This window comes from Conger conger, chromosome 17 (assembly GCF_963514075.1).
Source record: "Conger conger chromosome 17, fConCon1.1, whole genome shotgun sequence".
NCBI classification, from domain to species: Eukaryota; Metazoa; Chordata; class Actinopteri; order Anguilliformes; family Congridae; genus Conger; species Conger conger.
In genome coordinates, this window is record NC_083776.1 from 4,281,239 (window position 1) to 4,300,849 (window position 19,611).

Sequence of the window (19,611 nt, forward strand, 5' to 3'; positions counted from 1 at the left end):
CCTGCATTGCTCTCATTGTCCCCTGCTTAGTCTAATCAACTGCCCACAGCCTTCTGTGATTATAGCCTCACCCCTTTAACGACAGAGCCACGCCTCCTCACCCTTCACTTGAAGCCTGTGATATTAGATGTGGTCACCAGTCCCTCTTGAGCAAGGCACGCCGTATCCGTTCCTGCATTTCAGACGGACTTCTGCTCTTAATTATTTTATTAGCACCAATCTTTTATATGGTCTGTCATTTATAGCCACATTCCATTGCGTAAACGGCAGCTGAGAAATGTTCTCGTCTTGCGTCATTTTATTGCGGTCTAATTTGCGAGCGAGTCGGTCATGGCGCATGTGGCTAATTCGCTGATTGGGTCAGGGTAACCGGTGGCAGCAAAATCCTACAGGCACCCCGGCCCTCCAGGACTGGAGTTGCCCGTCCCTGCTCTAGAGGGCTGATGGCGTGGAATTATAGAGATGTTGCAGTTGACAAATTACATTACATTATGTTTGGCAGACGCTCTCATCCAGAGCGACGTACAACAAAGTTACATTTATAATTGAAAAATGTGCTTTTTGCCGAGATTGCAGTGCCATCATGAAGGAGGCAGCAGCAGCTCAAAACACTACATTAAAATTAAAATAAGCATTCTGTTGTTATTTATTCTATTAACATTTATTTGCCCAGGAATGTCCCGTTGAAATTAACAATCTATTTTTCAAGAGCAAGCAAGCCGTTACTCTGTCTCTCATTTATTTAGTGGCCTTGATTCAGTTAGGTGATTGCCACATTATTTTTACGAAAGACAGAAATACGTTGTTTATGTGTTTTTTTCGATTTGTGTGTGCGCGTTTGCGCACGTTTGGATTGATTGCGCACGTAAACAAGGTTGTAAACAGAAGTCACCCGTGACATCGAAGGCTTTCATGGAGATCAGGGTGAGGCTGGTTTGGGGGTGGTGGACAAGACCCCTCCCCCCCCCACCCCCTCACTCCACATGATCAACAAAGAGAGTCTGAACATATGGGGGAAGTGTTTGTACTATAAGACGATTGAGGGAAGAGACTTACCGTTGTCTCAATCCCCTCGTCGAAATTGAAGAGGCTTCTGTCAAAGCGTGTGGAGGGGAGATTGATGGCGGCCATTACGAGACCCTCGTGGAGCATTAAGCGGCTTTGCTGTCGTTACCTCTGAGAATGTGCCTTTCGTTATCAGCCACACAGAGGCACCTGAGGTGGTTGTATTTCACAAGTTACGAAAGGAGTGTAGATTGAAAAAAAAAAAAAAAAAAAAAAAGCATTTTATTACTTTTACACTGATGAAGTCAAGGTCTCCTTATTGGCAACATTTGGCATGTAATAAAAATAATGTGATGCATTTTGGGGAAAACTTCGCTTTGCAAGTTACCTTTCCTCTTTTTGAATCTCCCTCGGAGACGGGGTGCGTCAACGTATATCGTGTATATTGTCATGACATATCCGGTTATAACACCTGTACTATTTAATATGGAATCTATATTAACTGATTAATATCATATGTTTTTTAGTGTTCTAAAGTTTGGTCACTTCTCAGCACATACTCTTACTGTTAAGTTTTTATTCCTTTTCGGGCTGGCTGTGGGTCCAGACTGTAAATACCTGCCTGGACTTTGACATGAATACTGGCTCATACTGATTTTCACTCCAGCTTCCAAACATACGGAAGCAGTAACAGACCAATGAATGTCTTTATTTTATTTTACAACAAATCAGAAATCACGTGACCACACTGTTTTGCTGCCAGTTTCGATTCAGTGTAAAGTGGGCTTTTGCTCACCCTTTGGTTGACTTTTGGAGGTTTCAGTATATAAGTCAGTCCAGCTACATGGCGACTCGACTGTATGTTTTTCATTTTAAACGCCATAGTCATGGAAACCTGCCAGACCGTTTAACTGCATACGATACTACATATGTTACTAACTGCCTTTCTCTCATGACCTGTTAATGCATTCTGCTCTTTGCATGTTTTACTCCAGACACGGTCTCTAGGGTGTCCAGAAAGGAAAGTTACAGGTCGTGAGATTAGACTCCTGTAATCTGTCTTGAATCACTGCCTCCAGTTGGAGTCTGTCTACACGAGATCAGGATTTGTCAGACGAAATAACCGGTAAGACTACCAGTTTGTTAGCAAAGCACATTCCTGGAAAATAGATGGAAATATGTTATGAATATAAGCTGTTGAATAGATGTTGTTTCTGTGCGAATGGATTAGCGATATAGAAACAGACTGAAGTCAGAAGTTGTACACAGCGTTGTGATTCTCTCTGGTGTTGATGGGTTGGACAGGGCCTCCCGTGGTTTTGGATTGTGATGAGGGAAGACACTTTCTATAACGGATATATTGGCTGCCTTTGGCTAATCAGATCAGAGAGTCAGAGATTAGATTTATTTCCCCTGTGAGAGGAAGCGGGATGTGAACCCTTCTCTCCCTGTAATTCTCATTTCCACCCGTATAGCCAGACCCAGGATCCAGATGGCCATGTTGTGCTTTTGCGTAACAATACTTTTCTTAATTTGGCCTTTCCTAACTTGGTGTTCTTTTTTGGTCACACTGTGTGCTACAGAGCCAGACTTGGTGACATTGAGCAAGAATGTTTTTGTGGCCCTTAAGTGCTTGTGTGACCTTCAGGTTGGTTGTGGTCTTAATTGAATGATTGATACTGTGTATACTATGTTCATCAGTGACACCAACAACAGTTAATGCTTTCAACAGTTCAGGATACACTAATGGAACCGGCTACGGAATTGCTGTTGGCTCGCTGTCCGGCCAAAAACAACTCCGCTTCTCGACTGTATTATCTGGACCAAGATGAGATGTCTGGACATCTACTTATCTCTTTATTAAATAAACCAGTTCTGTACATTATGGGGCGGCACAGATGGTGCAGTGGGTAGCACTGCCCCCTCACAGCAAGTAGGTCCTGGGTTCGAATCCCCTTCGGCCGGGGCCTCTCTGTGCAGAGTTTGCATGTTCTCCCCGTGTCTGCGTGGGTTTCCTCCGGGTACTTAGGCTGATTGGAGAGTCTAAATTGCCCATAGGTATGAGTGTATGAGTGAATGGTGTGTGTGCCCTGTGATGAACTGGCGACCTGTCCAGGGTGTATTCCTGCCTTTCGCCCAATGTATGCTCGGATAGGCTCCAGCCCCCCTGCGACCCTGTTCAGGATAAGCGGGTTAGGATAATGAATGAATGAATGAATGAATGAATATTATGGTATTTGTGATGGTAGACCGTGGGGCACTGAGACTGGATGGCTTGTCATGTCGCTGTGTAGAGACTAAACGCATCACCTCCTAACCAACTTGCCTTCAATCCAGTGGGTGTTGCTTTGGCCACTTCCTGTCTGCAGAACTCCCTCTGTGCCCTTATCTGACTCACTCTTCTGTATTGTAACGTTAATATTTGAACAACTATGTGGACAGAATAATACAAAATGGATTTGCACATGTGTGGATTGGGATAATTGGTTTTTAAAATTATGTATTAAATGGTAAGCATTGTTAAATTAGAACTTTTTTTGTTTGAGTGTGATGTGTCAATGATGGGAATATGTGTGTGTGTGTGTGTGTGTGTGTGTGTGTTTGTGAAAGAGAGAGGAGAGCAAGCCTTTGAATCACTGCACATGGTCTATCCTACCACAGCTATGTGGACGGTACCCAACTCTTCATCTCATTCCCACCATCTGATACACAGGTTTCAGCCCGTATCTCTGCTTGCCTGAGTGTCATCCAGAGCTGGATGGACAACCACCATCTAAAGCTCAACCCAGGTAAGACTGAAATGATATTCCTCCCTGCTATTACCTCTCCCCATCTGGATCTCTCCATTTCCCTAGGGGATACCACACTGACGCCATCATCCAGTGCAAGGAACCTCGGCGTGATGATGGACAACAGACTGTCCCTCTCCGAGAACATTGCGGCGGTGACCCGGTCATGCAGGTTCTTCCTATACAACATACGGAGAATCCGCCCCTTTCTCGACCAAGCTCCTGGTCCAAGCGATGGTTTTGCCCCGCCTGGATTACTGCAACTCCTTCTTGGCTGGCCTCCCAGCGTCTGCCATCAGACCCCTCCAACTTATCCAGAATGCAGCAGCTCGTCTGGTCTTCAACCTTCCCAAGCACTCACATGTCACCCCCCTGCTTACTTCCCTCCACTGGCTGCCTGTCATGGCTCGCATCAAATTCAAAACATTGGTGCTAGCCTTCCAAGCAGTTAAGGGGTCTGCCCCAGCTTAATTACAAAAAATCATCAGACCCTACACCCCTGCCAGGCCTCTTTGTTCGGCCTCCACAGGCCGCTTGGCACCTCCCCCTCTCCGAACCTCCACCTCACGCTCACGACTACTGTCTGTTCTGGCTCCACGGTGGTGGAAGGAACTCCCCGTTCAGGTCAGAACAGTAGAATCTCTTCCCACAAACTGAAGACGCACCTCTTCAAGCTGCACCTCTCCCTGTCCCTCCCTACCTCCCTGTAAACCTTAATTGTTGTCTTTCTGTGATTTACTTGTGTATTAGGATGTTTAGTTTGGCTAGGTGTAAGCAGTGTTTGGCTAGGTAAGCGGTTTGTTCATACATTTGCGTATTGTGGTATTACGATTAAAAAAAAAGGTGATCAAATAGGCCCTGGTCCTTATCTTTGTCGTGCAGGTAGCAGTTGAAATTGTATTTGCACTTTGCACTATGCTGTACGTCGCTCTGGATAAGAGCGTCTGCCAAATGGCATTAATGTAATGTAACGCAGAATCGGTGGTTCGTATGAGGAAAAGGGGGTGATGGAGGGATGAGGAATATGAGCTGCAGGAGAGTGGTGAGAGAGGCAGGCTCCAGGTAACACATCCACCCGTCACTTTTCACCACCCATTCCTCCATCTCATTACCGCCCCTACGCTCTTCATCTACCGTGCGTCTGACCCAGACGCGTCACCCCAAATCCCCCCCCCCCCCCCCCTCACCTCCCCTCCGCGTAGGTCATTCCGGATTTAGCCGCGCCTTCACTCTCTGATCCCGCTGCGCCGCGAGTCGCAGACGCCTTTTCGGAAGCCCGGCTCTCCCCGGCGGGATTAGCTCCTTCAGGCTACTCCGTGTTTATCGGAATCGCCACCTGGATTCACCCCCTCCGAGTGTAACTGCCCTCGCGGACAAACAGGCTTACACGCCGTAGCGTGCGCTAATCACTTCACCTCAACGGGCGATAGTAAACTCGAGCGGCTGTTTCTGAGGCTGAGCGCGCCAGTGTTGTTGGCCAACAGCTCGCTAGCTGATACGGTTACCTTTTTTTAACGCGAGTAGTGCCCTTACTAAAGGATTAAGTGACAGACATGCACCACTGAAGGACAAAAAAAGATGTATTAAGTTATGGTGGAGAAGGAAGCAGTTTAATCTAATTTGATCGTGATTTGGTAGTGATATTTAATGATAGTGTTTAAAGTATAGTCTGAATCCTTGTACGTTTATATTTTATGAACCAGTCTTGATACGTCAGAATGGACTACTAATAACTGCCTACAAACCAACTGTTCCTCAACACTTGTCAATTAAATAATTTTGATAAAATGGGTTGTATTGTAATTCATACCTATCATTCTCATTATTCAAACAATATTTTTTCCATGTGTATGCATGTGAGTGTATGTTTGTGTGTTTGGGGGAGGTGTCCTTCTATTGTTCTTGTGTGTGTGTGTGTGTGTGTGTGTGTGCGCGCACGCACATGCATGTTGTGGGACATCTTATGTTCAGAGTACATAATTCATTATGAACATGGTTTATGGACGTGTGAGTTTGAGACAATAGAATGTCTAACTCCTTACTCCTTATTAGCCCCCTAGCAGCATTGCTAACTTCTTGATGACCTGCTCTAAGGGGTTTATCTCAGAGGATTATAGAGCGAAGAGAGAGAGAGAGAGAGAGAGAGGAAAAAAAAAAAAAAAAAGCTCTTCAAGTGCCATCTGCCTACCTGCACGGGTGGCGAACTCTATTCTGCAGTAGTCCGCTCCCCTTCTCGACGAGGAAAAGCATCCCACTACAAAAAATAATTTAAGCCTCAGCCTCCGTCCTACTCAACAAACTCAAACGGGGGAACTCACACCATCAAAGAAAATACTCTGCAGGAGAAGTATTCTTCAACTGGATTTTTCACTTTGCAATCCTGTCCCACTCAGCCCCAGATTTAGGATGCTGCTGGACTTTTCATGGAAATATTTTTTGCGCATTTTTGCATTGGGTTTGTTGATGGGACGTTTGTGCATAGATACAGGTATGTATAAATATGTGTCATACTGTCTGTGTCATTTCTGTCCATCTGCACTCCTCCACTGAGACTCATTTGTCCTTGGGTTTTTTATTTTATTTTTTATTTTTTCTCCCAGATGCAGCTCAAAGAGTCCTCCCTGAGGGTCCCATTGGACAGGAGTCGAAAGAGAACGTTGGGATTTTTTTCAACCAGCTGCTGCCCGTAAAACTGGTCCAGGCAGTGGCCCATCAATCTCTGATCAGAGACAGAGGCGCAATTCCCCGGAGAAAACGCGACGTGCTCTTCCCCAGCGGAGTCCGGCTTTGCTCACAGGACACGATGCAGCAAGCCATCGCAAACCACCTCAGCTACTTCCACCTCCGAGGTAAGCCGTCCGTCACCTGTGCGGTCAAACGGCCACGTTCATGGATTTCGACGCGGGGGGAAATGGTCATGGTCCACAGAGCGGATGCCACAGAAGGATTGGGCGGACGGTGCCCGTCCCAACTTTTCGGACACCTCTGATTGGTTCCGTTTTCTGTTATCAAGTCACTGCAGGGCACAGAGATTCAGATTGGCCCTTTCCTTTAATCTTTGTCTTCATTGCTTCTATCCGCCGTGTTACATTGCACATCATCTGTAACTTTCCGGGGCCCTCAATATCAATAGACTATCCTGCCTGAGAAATTTTGTGGAATTAATGGGAAATTATTTGTATCGTAATTTTATATGGGTAATTACTAGTTTCTTCTCGCAGTTCTATGACAGCCCCGTTTGAGTAACTTCGGTAGATTCGGTATACTCTCGGTAGCAGTCTGTGTGCCCTGCAGTCCTGTCAGCCGCAGGTGGTTCTGACCCGGTCTGTGTGTGATACCAGCCCAGGAGGGGGGCATTCATGCACTAGAACAGCTTCTTCACAGTCATCTAGCAGCCCGGCAGGTTCTCTTTACTCAGTGATAACATCCAGCCAGGTAACGTACCTGTGGCCTGCATCAAACTGCTAGTGTTGTCTGGACTACTGCAGACTGGTAGCTAACAGTTGGGGCAGCCTGTAGCCTAGTGCTTAAGGTACATGACTGGGACCTGCAAGGTTAGCAGTTAAATCCCCGGTGTAGCCATGATAAGATCTTCACAGCTGTTAGGCCCTTGAGCAAGGCCCTTAACCCCACGTTGCTCCTGGGGAGGATTGTCCCCTACTTAGTCTAATCAACTGTAAGTCGCTTTGGATAAAATGTTATTGTTCTACTGATTGGTGTTGCATTGATTTGCAAATCACTGGTGGGCCGAGAGCTGCCACCAATGGAAGCCTGTTAGGCACCTGCTTTTTAGGAAGGACAACCATAATAACTTAAGTGTTTATTACAGGATTACAGTAGTAACAGTAATGGACTGACAGTAGCACACTGGCATTAAAGGCCCAGTATCAGTGTTCCAGGAAGTATGCCAGTTAAAATTAGTACGTAGGACCATCTGTGCTGTTAATGTCATTGGCTGGCCTGTCAACATATTGTCAGCTATCCTGAAGTGTTGAATCAATCTCCTGTTTAATAGCCTCCATTGGCCGAAGAAAATGTGAAGGGCCAGGAAGACGGTCAAAGTCAATCGAGCCAAGATGGCAGTCTGGGCATGTGGGCCTTCATTATTCAAATATTAAGGATCTCTGCTGCCCTGAAAGCTTGTTCCAGCAATTGGTCGGGGGGGGGGGGGGGGGGGGGGGGTATGGAAATTTGACAAGATGACCAGGATGTGAGCAGGAGAGCAAACTGAACATCCATTATTGTGGGGCCGAGTGGTCTAGCCAGTATGGTGATGGCGCTGGTGATTTCTGGAAGATTAAGGAAGGGTTGCTCTTTACACGTCCTGGAGGGCCTGCACTGTGGTTTAAGGTGTTTCCAGCTGGATTGCATCCTTCCTTCGGGTCACTGTTTGTTATTTTTACGCTATTTTGTTATTCTTGAAGGACGATCCTGGGAGGAGATGTGATCTCCGTTTGGGGGTTGGCTACACTCCCGCTAAACCCTGGAAGATTAGCGAGGTTTATTTAGATTCGGATTGGCAGATAGGACCCGGGGTTATTCGTCGGTCTGCAGTGTTCATTCCCACACCCCACAGAAAGTCCGCACCCCACTCTCCTATCCTTATACCCTGCTGTGGCCTGACCTTAGACCGGGTCATAGCAGCATGCTCTGGGAGAAGGTAAACTTGCAGCCCAACATTAATACAGATCTTTATCTTCCGCTGGAACCTCTCCACAGCAATGGAAAAAAGCATTTTTTTAAAACAAATTATGAAAGAGTTTCTGGGCACATAGCCATGCAAGCTACAGGTTTGAAGGGTGACAGTACTATTGAACAGCTCATAACATTACATTTCATTATTGGCATTTGGCAGACGCTCTTATCCAGAGTGACGTACAGTTGATTAGACTAAGCAGGAGACAATCCTTCCCTGGAGCGATGCGGGGTTAAGGGCCTTGCTCAAGGGCCCAATGGCTGTGTGGATCTTACTGTGGCTACACCAGGGATCGAACCACCAACCTCGCGGGTCCCAGTCATGTACCTTAACCACTACACTACTGGCCACCCGTTACTTGATTCTCCAATGGGGGGGGAAGCAGTGGGTTGGTGGTTCTGTGTTGTGAGTGGTTCTGTGTTCCGCCAGTCTGTCAGGAGACCGTGTGGGAGGCCTTCAAGATCTTCTGGGACCGCCTACCGGAGAGAGACGAATACCACCGCTGGATGGCCATGTGTCAGGGCGGCTTGGTCACAGCCTTTGACATTGGCAGTAACTTCAGCCAATCAGAGGAGCACCTGCTGTTGGTCCGGAGTGTAAGTGCAGGGATGCAGACACATTTCTAAGCGCACAAAATGGCACAATGCACTGAATGACTAAAACACTGAAATTGTGATTTGAAGGTACAGTCTTTTTACAACACTAAGCTATTGTATTTGCAGAGGTGTAAACGAGCTAAGCTTAAAAATAAATATAAATGACTGAGTAAATAAATTAATGAGTGGGCAATTGCTGTAGTGTAATTGTAGGTGATCCTCAAGTGGCGTTTGTTGTTTTTGGCTTTTGTTCCATCTCAGCTTGGTCACAAGAGTTTGAGCGATTATTAAGAGTCTGATACCGAATATTCAGAGCCTGAATGGTGAAACAATGATTGCGTCCCAATACTTGTATCCTTTCTTCCACGCATCTCCTCCTCCCCATACGTCCGGATAGGAGACGGGGAGGTGAGGTGGTTGTGGAGGAAAGGAGGATACATTTCTCGAGTATTGCGGCACAGCCACTGACCACCGGCAGCACGTGGCCAGCTGTATTCATAAAGCCTGATAATTAATCCCATTATGTAGTTATGGGTTTGGACGGAGCCGACACCAGGGACACCTCTGGCACTCCATGACCAGGGTTGTCCGCCACGGTGTTGGGGTGTGACGAGGGGGTTGTGTGGGCGTATGGTTGAGTGAGTGCGAGAGTATGTGTGTGTGTGTGTGTGTGTGTGTGAGTAAATAAACTAGATGAATGCATTACTTCGGCTTGTTCACGCTGCATTTTCTCTTTCAGAGACTTTCATCGACAAAGTCAAGCAGGTAAGATTCTTTATCACATTCTCATGAACCGGACACAATTAAAACCCTGAGAAACTACTACGACTGCTGAGGGCTCTTTTCCCTCACTTCTCAAAAATATTCCCCTAGTACTGTACATATACAGTACAGTATTTATGTCTTTCTGCAGCATATACAATAATACAAAGAGGAGGTGCATGGATTCACAGATAAACACCACTGATACTCACATTGATAATGTTAGTAAGCACCCCCTAACAGAGTATGTTTGAAGGCTCTAGAGTCACCGGGTGAATACAGTAATATCAGTAATAAACTTATACCCTCCCTGAAAGAAACACCTCAAGCTTGGTTTTTGGTAGCTGGTTGACCAGTTAGACGACATCCATACTCAATATGGTTTGACCGGCTCAAACTAAGTTTTGAAACAGCTGGTAGCTGGTATTTCAAGCTGGACACAGCTGGTAGTTGGTATTTTCACCAGGGTACGCATGCATACAGGCATTAGTGCGATCACACACACACACACACACACACACACACACACACACACGCACACTGGACTGTGTTTGCCCCTCTCTGTATTTACACCCTACTTCCTGTTTCCACCTCCCTGACCCCTGACCCCCAGTGAGCCAACCGACATATGGCTACCCGATTGCAGGTAGGCCTGTTTGCACCAGCCCAGAGCCCACCTGCAGCCCAGAGTTCCCTGCACACCTGCACGCTTACTCCGCTTGATAGAGCTTAATCAAGCTGTGACTTAACCGGCTCTTACCAGCTGCGACCAACCGCAAGATCCATAAACATCTGCTTTGCTCCTCTTTGCAATAGACTGTAGGCTACCCCAGAGCCAGTCATTGCTAGCTTTTACGTTGGTGATATTTTTATTTAAAACAGCAGTTAAGTGTGCCACGGTTGCTGAATAGATGAACAGATTACTCGTTTGGTGTCTTCTATTTTCGACAAAATGGCGGGATGCAACTGAGCAACACAGTCGGTGGAGTATGCTCGGAAACTGCTCTACTTGGAAGATGAGAGCAAATTGTGTTATTTTTTCCCCCTCCAAAACACCTTAAAGGCGACACATTAATACTTGATCTTTTTTTTTTTTTTTTTTTTGCAGTGCCCAGACAACAGCACTTTCTCCGAGTCAAGGCACTCTCCCCAGCCAACAAGGTCTGTTTCAGTTTTTTTTGCCTATTTGCTGTTCTGTTCTGTACACCATGTCTCGCCATTTACCTTTTTTATGTCAATTGCTCATATCTAATTTTTAAGGTGTATACCAGCCTGCCTGTTAGTTCAGATGCCTATAAGAAGAGTCTACCATCTTCCCTTTGTGCTGTCTAATGAAAATATGGAATTCCTTTTTGTGTCACATAAAGTTAGCCTGCTCCTGACCTAAGGGTCTCTAAGAATAGACCTTAATCCATGTTAACCCACATCATGGCTCTTAATTTCAGCGTAGTTATGTGATCCAGCGAGATTAGCAGTGACTGTAGTGTAGGCTGGACTGATGCAATGGGCTGGATTGGCTGAGCCGGTCTGTAACCAGGTTCTGCTTTTGCAGATGCTGTCCCTGGGCCAAAGCCCTTTGTGGATGAGGTGATCCCAACTGCCATGCCAGAGGTTACACAAGCACTCGCTGTTACGTCAGCTGTCTTGGCTGAGGTCACTTCAGGGGTTACTGCGACAACCACTGCAGAGTTTACCGTGGATGCCACACAAGAGGTCGTACCTGAGGTTGCTGTGGAAGACACGTCGGAGGTTGCTTTAGGGGTCACCCCAGGAGTGACTGTGGAGGTCACTCCAGAGGTTACTATGGCAATCACTCCAGAGGTCATTGTGGAGGTCACTCCAGAGGTTGCTATGGCAATCACTCCAGAGGTCACTCCTGAGGTCACTCCAGAGGTTACCATGGCAATCACTCCAGAGGTCATTGTGGAGGTCACTCCAGAGGTTACTATGGCGATCACTCCAGAGGTCACTCCTGAGGTCACTCCAGAGGTTACTATGGCGATCACTCCGGAGGTCACTCCTGAGGTAATTCCAGAGGTTACTATGGCAATCACTCCAGAGGTTACTATGGCGATCACTCCAGAGGTCACTCCTGAGGTCACTCCAGAGGTTACTATGGCGATCACTCCGGAGGACATTGTGGAGGTCACTCTAGAGATTACTATGGCGATCACTCCAGAGGTCACTCCTGAGGTAATTCCAGAGGTTACTATGGCAATCACTCCAGAGGTTACTATGGCGATCACTCCAGAGGTCACTGTGGATGCCACGCAAAAGGTCTTGCCTGAGGTTGTTCTGGAAGTCACATCAGAGGCTGCAGCAGTGGATACCCCAGAAATTGTCTCCGAAATCGCTGCTGAAGTCACTCCCGGTGTGATTACTGAGGCCACGGCTGCCAGCGTGCTTTTTCTTAACGAGGTGGATTTGGTAAGTAGGGATGGAGTTGGCTCTGTTTTGTACCGCTGATTTACTTCACTGTAATATCTATTCCTCTCAGGCTGTCAGATATGATATCCAAATATTTACAGAGACCATTCATGAGATTGTGCTCATCGTGGTTTGGCTTCCATGTATTTCACACTCAGTGGCAATGTTCACTTTTTAAACAGCTGCTTCTCTGGTTGGGTTAAGGCTTGTTCGTTTGTTTGCTTGTAGGGAAGCTCAGGTCTGGTAAGGTCTCTTTTCTGTGGCAGATTAGTCATCAGGTTTGAGTTCATTGTCAGGATGATGAGGTCAGGAGAGCGGGTTGGAAATAGCACAGGGTATCGCCAACATGGTGATGAAAATTGCTTACACAAGTTACAGAACTAAAGTAATAGAATAATAATAGAATCCTGTAATAGCTGTTCTGATTAGAGGCCCTGTTAATCAGCTGTATGGAATGCAGTGGATCCATCCAGGAGAATCAGCATGGAGGAGGATCCAGGAGTAGATGAATGAATGAATTAAATGATGGTACCTTTTCTATGTTCAGCTCAATCTTAGGGAATTGCATTGTGGCTCCGCCTGGCTTACTGTTTCCATGGGACATAAAAATACGGCAACACATCAAATCTATTTTTCATCCATCACCATGGGGAAAGGCTCTCAGAAGAAAACAACGTGTTATTTTGGTTGGTTACCTTGAGTCATTGCGGAAGTAGAATATGTTCCACACGCTTGAGAATTTAAATGTGGTTCAGTATTTGTTATTTATTTATGCAGTCTCTTGTCTTGATCTTCACCAAGGGTGTGAATCACTTTGGAACCTTGGAAGGATTTTCTGTTATGGTTCTCTTGGAAAGCTTCTCATTGTCTGAGTCATTTTGCCTCCAAGCCAGACTTGTAGAGGTCAAGGCGAACATTTTGCAGCAGCAATTGGACAGTTCGGTATTCCTCGAGACGTCTAACATGTAATTGGAGGAGAGAACTGGGCAGCACTTCTGGAATATGTTTCTAAACTGAGGTTTGACAGGGACTTGTATACGTGCAGTAGAGAGAGCACTCGGACATTCACCGAGGAGCTGCCAGGAAGGAGTACATGCGTACATAAACCCAGTACAACCACACATCCACATTCTACCCTTAGGCTATTTTACCATTTTCCAACATGTATGTGTAGAGAAAGGGGTGATTTGTTTAATTTTGAAATAACCATTGGTTGTATTGTCTTGGTTGTATTGCCTTTTGTTTTACAACAAATTAGTACACAATGTTTATTTTTTAGATCACTGCACCTGATAAGATTGGATGTGATTCCATTCATCCAATTTAAAAAGTCAATACCAATTCTGATGACTGAAAATGTTTCCAATTCAGCACCAGTTCAAAATGTCTAAATCCCATTCCATGTTCTTTGCTTCCAATTCTGTTTTTGTAATTCCAGTTCATATGCACATCCTCATTTCATGATATTTGAATTGGATTTGTCCGATGATGACGCACAACTGAAATTTAAAAATGACCCCCAAACCAGGGTTTACTGTACACGCCTCTCCTCCTGTCTGGTGGTAGAAGCTGCTCGTGTGAACGTAGCTCACTGTTTTCTCTGTGCTGGACCCAGAGCCATAATGAGATTGAGGTAGACTTGGACATGTCGGCCAGACCGGCCAGGCCGGGAGGCGAGCAGGTGGTGGAGCTGAGCATCCAGCTGAAGGGCGAACGCTACAGCGATGAGCTGAAGGACCCCTCCAGCCCCCACTACCAGCGCCTGGCCCAGCAGTTCGCAGAGAAGGTGGGACTCTTGCGGCCCTTCTGCTCACCACCCGTTCACTCCCCTGGTGGACAATCCAGCTTCAAATACCAGCTACCAGCTGTTTCGAAACGTTGCTTGAGCTGGACAAACCATGTTGAGTTTGGGGCTGGTCTAACTGGTCAACCAGCTATCAGTTGTTTCAAAGCCTAGCTTCAGCTGTTTTTTTTTTTTTCAGCAGGTCCTGTGATTCTACCACTGCTCCCTGTCATCATATTTTATTTTCTTCTCAAATGAATCAGCCATGCTAGCAAGGACAGTTTCAGCAGTTAACTGGTTACCAGCTCAGACAAGCTACCAGCACTAACTGGTTGACCAGCTCATACCCAGCTAGACCAGGTTTGTGACCAGCTTGGACATGCTGGTTGACCAGCTCATACCCAGCCAGACCAGCTTATGCCCAGCTTGATCAGCACAATTTTAAATTTTTCATAGCTGGTTTTTACAGCGGGGCTGGCCTCTGGGACAGGGGGGTGGACATTATTGTACGTATTGTATAAAAGCTTCTACCCGATAATGTAACATAATGTAATGTCAGAGCTATGGAAATCACCCAGCAGTCATATCAAATGTAAGATGTACCAGGCTGGCTGATAATTGCTTTTAGACTGGCTCTGCAGAACCGTTGTTTTGCTTTATGGTTAGACGGAGCATTAGGAAAGTGTTGATTGGTAAGTGGGGCCTCAATAGTCCCCCTCTTACTGTATGTTTAATCGCCTGCTACCCTGGCCAATATCTCAGCCAAGCTGAGTGCATGAACACTAATGAACTCCAGCATTGGAGGGATGCAATCTTCTCAAAATTCAGACACCCTCATTACTGTAGCGAGGATTAGTAGAATAAAATTAATAATGAGTAGAATAAAATGAATCCTTAGTGGAATAAAATGACTAATTAATAGAATAATTCCATCTTTATTTGTCAATTTTTCTCCATTTTAGATTGAAGACGTTTTTGAACAGCTGCCAGGTTTTAAGAGTGTGGTTGTGCTGGAATTCAGGTGAGCGCCAACAGACACCCTGCCAAGTTTTAACAATCTGAATTACGAACTGTGTTTGATCGCATTCTGACTGCATTTAATTTACATTCAATTTCTTCATTCACTTCCAGGGAGCACAAGGATGCCAAAGGGTAAGTGACAGTGCACGATGAGACACTACAAAACTTATATGCTGGCACCTCCTCAATATACTAGTGCTGCCAAACCATGTGCCGTGGAGGGTAGAGATTCCACGTATGCAGGTTTTCATTCCAGGCAATAACTACACCTGCTGATTTGGAACCTGCATCCTCTTGGCCCTCCATGGGTACATTTCTGGGCACCGCTGCTACGCATGTACAATAAAAATCCTTCAAGAAAAAAATGTGAATTCATCAATATATATGTTAAATTATGGAACTGTAGGACAGCAGTGCCGTGTAATGGTTAGGCAACTGGACCTGTAACCTAAAGGTTCAAATGTTACTATGTAAAAAAAAAAAGAAAAAGAAAGAAGAAGCTGTTTATGTTGCTCAGATAAGTGCAGGAGAAAGATTTCAAAAAACGTTCTTGTTCCATAGCAGGGGGTGATGACAGAAACCCTCCCTTCACCCCTCTTGCCCTCTGTCTGCCAGGGGTAGTGCCGTGGTCGTCAGATACGCCGTAACTCTGGAGGTCGATGCGGAGGGCATCAGCAACGAGACCATGGACTACATCAACCTGCAGTCGAACATGGTGGAGAAATCCTACGTAGAGCTGGAGGAGAGGCCCACCGTGGTCTACACCATCACCGACTTCCGCAACTACATCACCGAGGCCCTGCACAAGGAGAGCATCCTGGGAAATACCACGCTGGCAGTGGACCCAGACTCTCTACAGCTGGAGAGCGGTAAGTCCTGGCGGACACACCCCAGCCTGCACCTCAGAGTAAAGACATGGAGTGAACTAGATATTTCATCGTGCTTAATTAGTACAATGAGGTGTGCCAAATTAGGGTTGAGATGAAAACCTACAGGATGGATCTCCTGGAACGGGAATGGGCAGCCCTGATGTAGACATTAGAGATAATGTTCCCTTGTTAATGATAATTATAATAATATACACAACTCTGTGCATAATGATATATTGTATACTTGTGGGTTATCTTTGGTATGATCCATAAGTTGTGTCTGTTTGAAACAAAGATCCTACTGTGCTACATCAGTGTGAGATGAACCCTCATATTCATTCCATGCATTTGTGTTTGACGTGGATTTTCTTTTGTTCTGCAGTGGAAAATTCTCTCAATCCATTCTTAAGACCCACGATTGGACCTGGTGACACAAATGAATACATGGTTAGTGAGTAGGTTATATTTATGTGCAGTAAGCGTATTTAACATGGCAAACATTGCTTTATGACATTTACCAGGGGTTTTTATGCAGAGCGATTTTGCATACAGTCCATTTCTACCGCTGGATATTTACCGAAGCAATTCAGGTTAATACCTTGCTTATGGGAACAATGATGTTGCTAAGTGGAATTTGAATGAACAACCTTTGAGATAAAAGTCCAATCCTTGAGCCATTAAGGAGCCTTTAGCTATTTACAGTTCTGCCCAAACAATTCTGATTAACACCCCACCCTGGATGTCCTTCAGTGTTTCATTCCATTGAGAGGTGGCTTTGAATCCCAGTTTTGTCCTCTGTTTGCCAGGGCAATGTTCTTGCAGCAGAGAAACCACCTGACCTGTTTGGCGGGGAGCTGAGCAGTAATGATGTCTTAGCTGGCCTCAGCAAGGAAGACTTCCTATTTGACCCTTTCTATTTGCCTGGTCTGAGAGGGGAGCCCCCAAGCATGGCAGCTGCGGAGAATGATGTCCTTGTCCTTGAGGAGAGCCTCACGTCACCTCCTCCGGAGTTCACTGATAAGACCTTTCAGATGAACCCGGAGACCACCTCCCATTTAGACACATCTAGAACCACTTCTTCGCCTATTGACCAGTGTGAGTGTTTCTATGACATTACATGCGTGTATAAGCCAGACATTTAATGGTTAAAAAAAAAAAAACATTTAAAAGTTTCAATATACATTCATGGTACACCATTATGTGCAAATGAGAAACAGCCATACTCTGGTAATAAACTAGAAGACTGGAATCCTTTTTCATAATCTGAAATGTTTTTTGCTCTTTTACTGTAGATAATGGAGATGTAGAAGAAGAGGGGTTCCTCTTCAGCAACACGGAGTCCCCAAAGAGAGAGAGTACAGTTGCAGAAAAGGGTGTGGATGTCCCAAGTCTGGGCACAGTGGCACCTTCTGGATTTGAGCTCACTGAGAGCAGCTTGCCTGCAGAGATCCTCAACACTAGCAATTACTTTGCAACAGCCGTTCCCACCGAGTTACTGGCCCCCCTGCTGGATGAGAAGGCCCCTGGCGACCTGTTTGACATGGGCTCGGGGTCAGGCTTCTCTGGAGGGGAAGGTGAATTGGATGTCTGGCCATGGTTCATTCTGACAACGGAGAAGCCTGAAGGTGTGGAGGTGCAGTCCGTGATGGAGGGAGGATCCACAGCCGAGACTGATGAGGCGGTCATGGAAGGACCCGCATCTGAGATCGATGAGGCGGTCATGGAAGGACCCGCATCTGAGATCGATGAGGTGGTCATGGAAGAACCCACATTTGAGATCGATGAGGTGGTCATGGAAGAACCCACATCCGAGACCTATGCAGTGGTCATGGAAGAGTCGGAGGAAGAGATTAGGTTTGAAATCCACACAAAGCATCAAGAAGACTTAGATCTGGAGGTTTCCTCATTAGAGGAAGAGTATTACGAATCCACCTTACGAACAGAAGTCATCATAGAGGACGAGGAACCCATAGATCTGAGTGAGGAGGAGTCATTTTTGGACAGGGTCATGGTGACCCAGGACATCCACACTCACCCTCACTATACCACCACTGATCAGGCCCCTGTGTTCTGGACGAAAGATAGTCTGACTGTGGAGCTGTCCATGCAGACACTGGAGGCTTCTGGAAAATCTGATGATGACAATGTCAGTGAACCCTCAACCATGGTGATCCCGGTCACTGCTTATCCTCTCCGACCCGCAGATGTTACAACCGAGTCCTCTGTCCTGGGAGGACCAATGCTCAGAGACTCAGAGACCACCGATGTCACCGCTCCAGTTGTGGACACCTTTGACGTACTGGAAACCTCTTTGATGACCGAGCCACCAGTGATGATGGCTGTAGAAGTCAGTCTCCCTCCACTGGACCAGGACATAGCATCACCATCTGAAACCAAACCCAGAACGGAGACACCGATCCCTGAACCTTCAGATTTGAGTTTGGATCCCCATGCTTCGCAGACCTTCACAGACACCCCTGCGTCCACCTATAAAGAGGGAGGTGGAGAGATCCAGACAGAGCTGACAGTAGACCTGACTCCAGAGCCTCCGTCCCTGGGAATCTCAGAGCCAGAGCCGGCTGAAGATCACAGAATGGTCACAGAATTCCCGAGTCTGCCCGTCCCCACCCCTCTCTCGCCAGAGAGGGAGTCTCCGTTCACTCGAATCTTCGACTTCGTGCCCGAAGAGGACGACTCTGAGCTGCTGCATTCCTCAGGGATGGACACTCCGTCCCCTGACCTCTACTCGACGGATAAGACCACCACGGAAGTCTTACCCGATCATGTCCTCTACGGTGGAGTCACTCCCTCTTCACTCGAGGAAACACCTGAAGAAACACCTGAAGAAACACCTGAGGATACACCTGAGGAAACACCTGAGGATACACCTGAGGAAACACCTGAAGAAACACCTGAGGAAACACCTGAAGAAACACCTGAGGAAACACCTGAGGAAGTGGAAACACTAAAGGCCACAGAGGAGGATGGAAATAACACTTTGGAGAGCCTCGAAACAGATGTAGCCCTCACCATCCTCCCACCACTCGACCGACCAACCTTCAGGCCCACCGAGGGCTTGCTGGGCATGACCACTCCGGCCGAGGAGGGCGCCGGTGACATCAGCATCGATTTAGACTCCGTCGGGAGACGGGAGGACCAAGACGGTGCCGAAGTGCTGGAGACACACGGGCCAGAGTCTTTAGACTGGGACCTGGATCTGTTCTACGACTCCTATGACCTGCTGCAGTATGCCGGGGCCGGTCGCCCGGAGGGCGAGGGCAGCCGGGTGCCTGCCAGCATCGCGCAAGGAAGCGACGCGGCTAGTGTCGCCATGCCAACTGGTAGAGGAAAGGCGCTAACCGTGTTCTTCAGGCTAAGGGTCACAAATATGATGTTCTCTGAGGACCTGTTCAACAAGAGCTCCCTGGAATACAAAGCGCTGGAGCAGAGCTTTCTGGAGCTGGTACAGTATTCATACAGAAAATTACAGTAAAAAATATGTAATTCAGAAATAATATAATTCACTAAGAATTCAGAAACAGGGGGTGTCTCGGTGGCGCAGCCTGTAGAGCACTGACCACATGCTCGTTGCGAGCCGCGACGTCAGCGGTTCCAATCCGACCGTCTGACATTTGTCGCATGTCTTTCCCTCTCTCTCCCTCTC

The 19,611-nt window shown here is 46.7% G+C and overlaps 1 protein-coding gene across 1 annotated transcript in view; it reads left to right on the forward strand.

The window, feature by feature from the left end:
* The first annotated feature begins 5,786 nt into the window (after positions 1–5,786).
* The window catches only part of LOC133116864 (interphotoreceptor matrix proteoglycan 2-like), a 34,956-nt gene continuing 21,131 nt past the window's right edge, over positions 5,787–19,611 (forward strand). The window contains exons 1-9 of the mRNA XM_061226862.1: positions 5,787–5,799; positions 6,395–6,643; positions 8,920–9,086; positions 13,891–14,061; positions 15,021–15,079; positions 15,190–15,210; positions 15,694–15,947; positions 16,770–17,042; positions 17,240–19,410. Of these exons, the coding sequence (XP_061082846.1) occupies positions 5,787–5,799; positions 6,395–6,643; positions 8,920–9,086; positions 13,891–14,061; positions 15,021–15,079; positions 15,190–15,210; positions 15,694–15,947; positions 16,770–17,042; positions 17,240–19,410 (3,378 nt within the window). The remainder of the gene's footprint in view (positions 5,800–6,394; positions 6,644–8,919; positions 9,087–13,890; positions 14,062–15,020; positions 15,080–15,189; positions 15,211–15,693; positions 15,948–16,769; positions 17,043–17,239; positions 19,411–19,611) is intronic.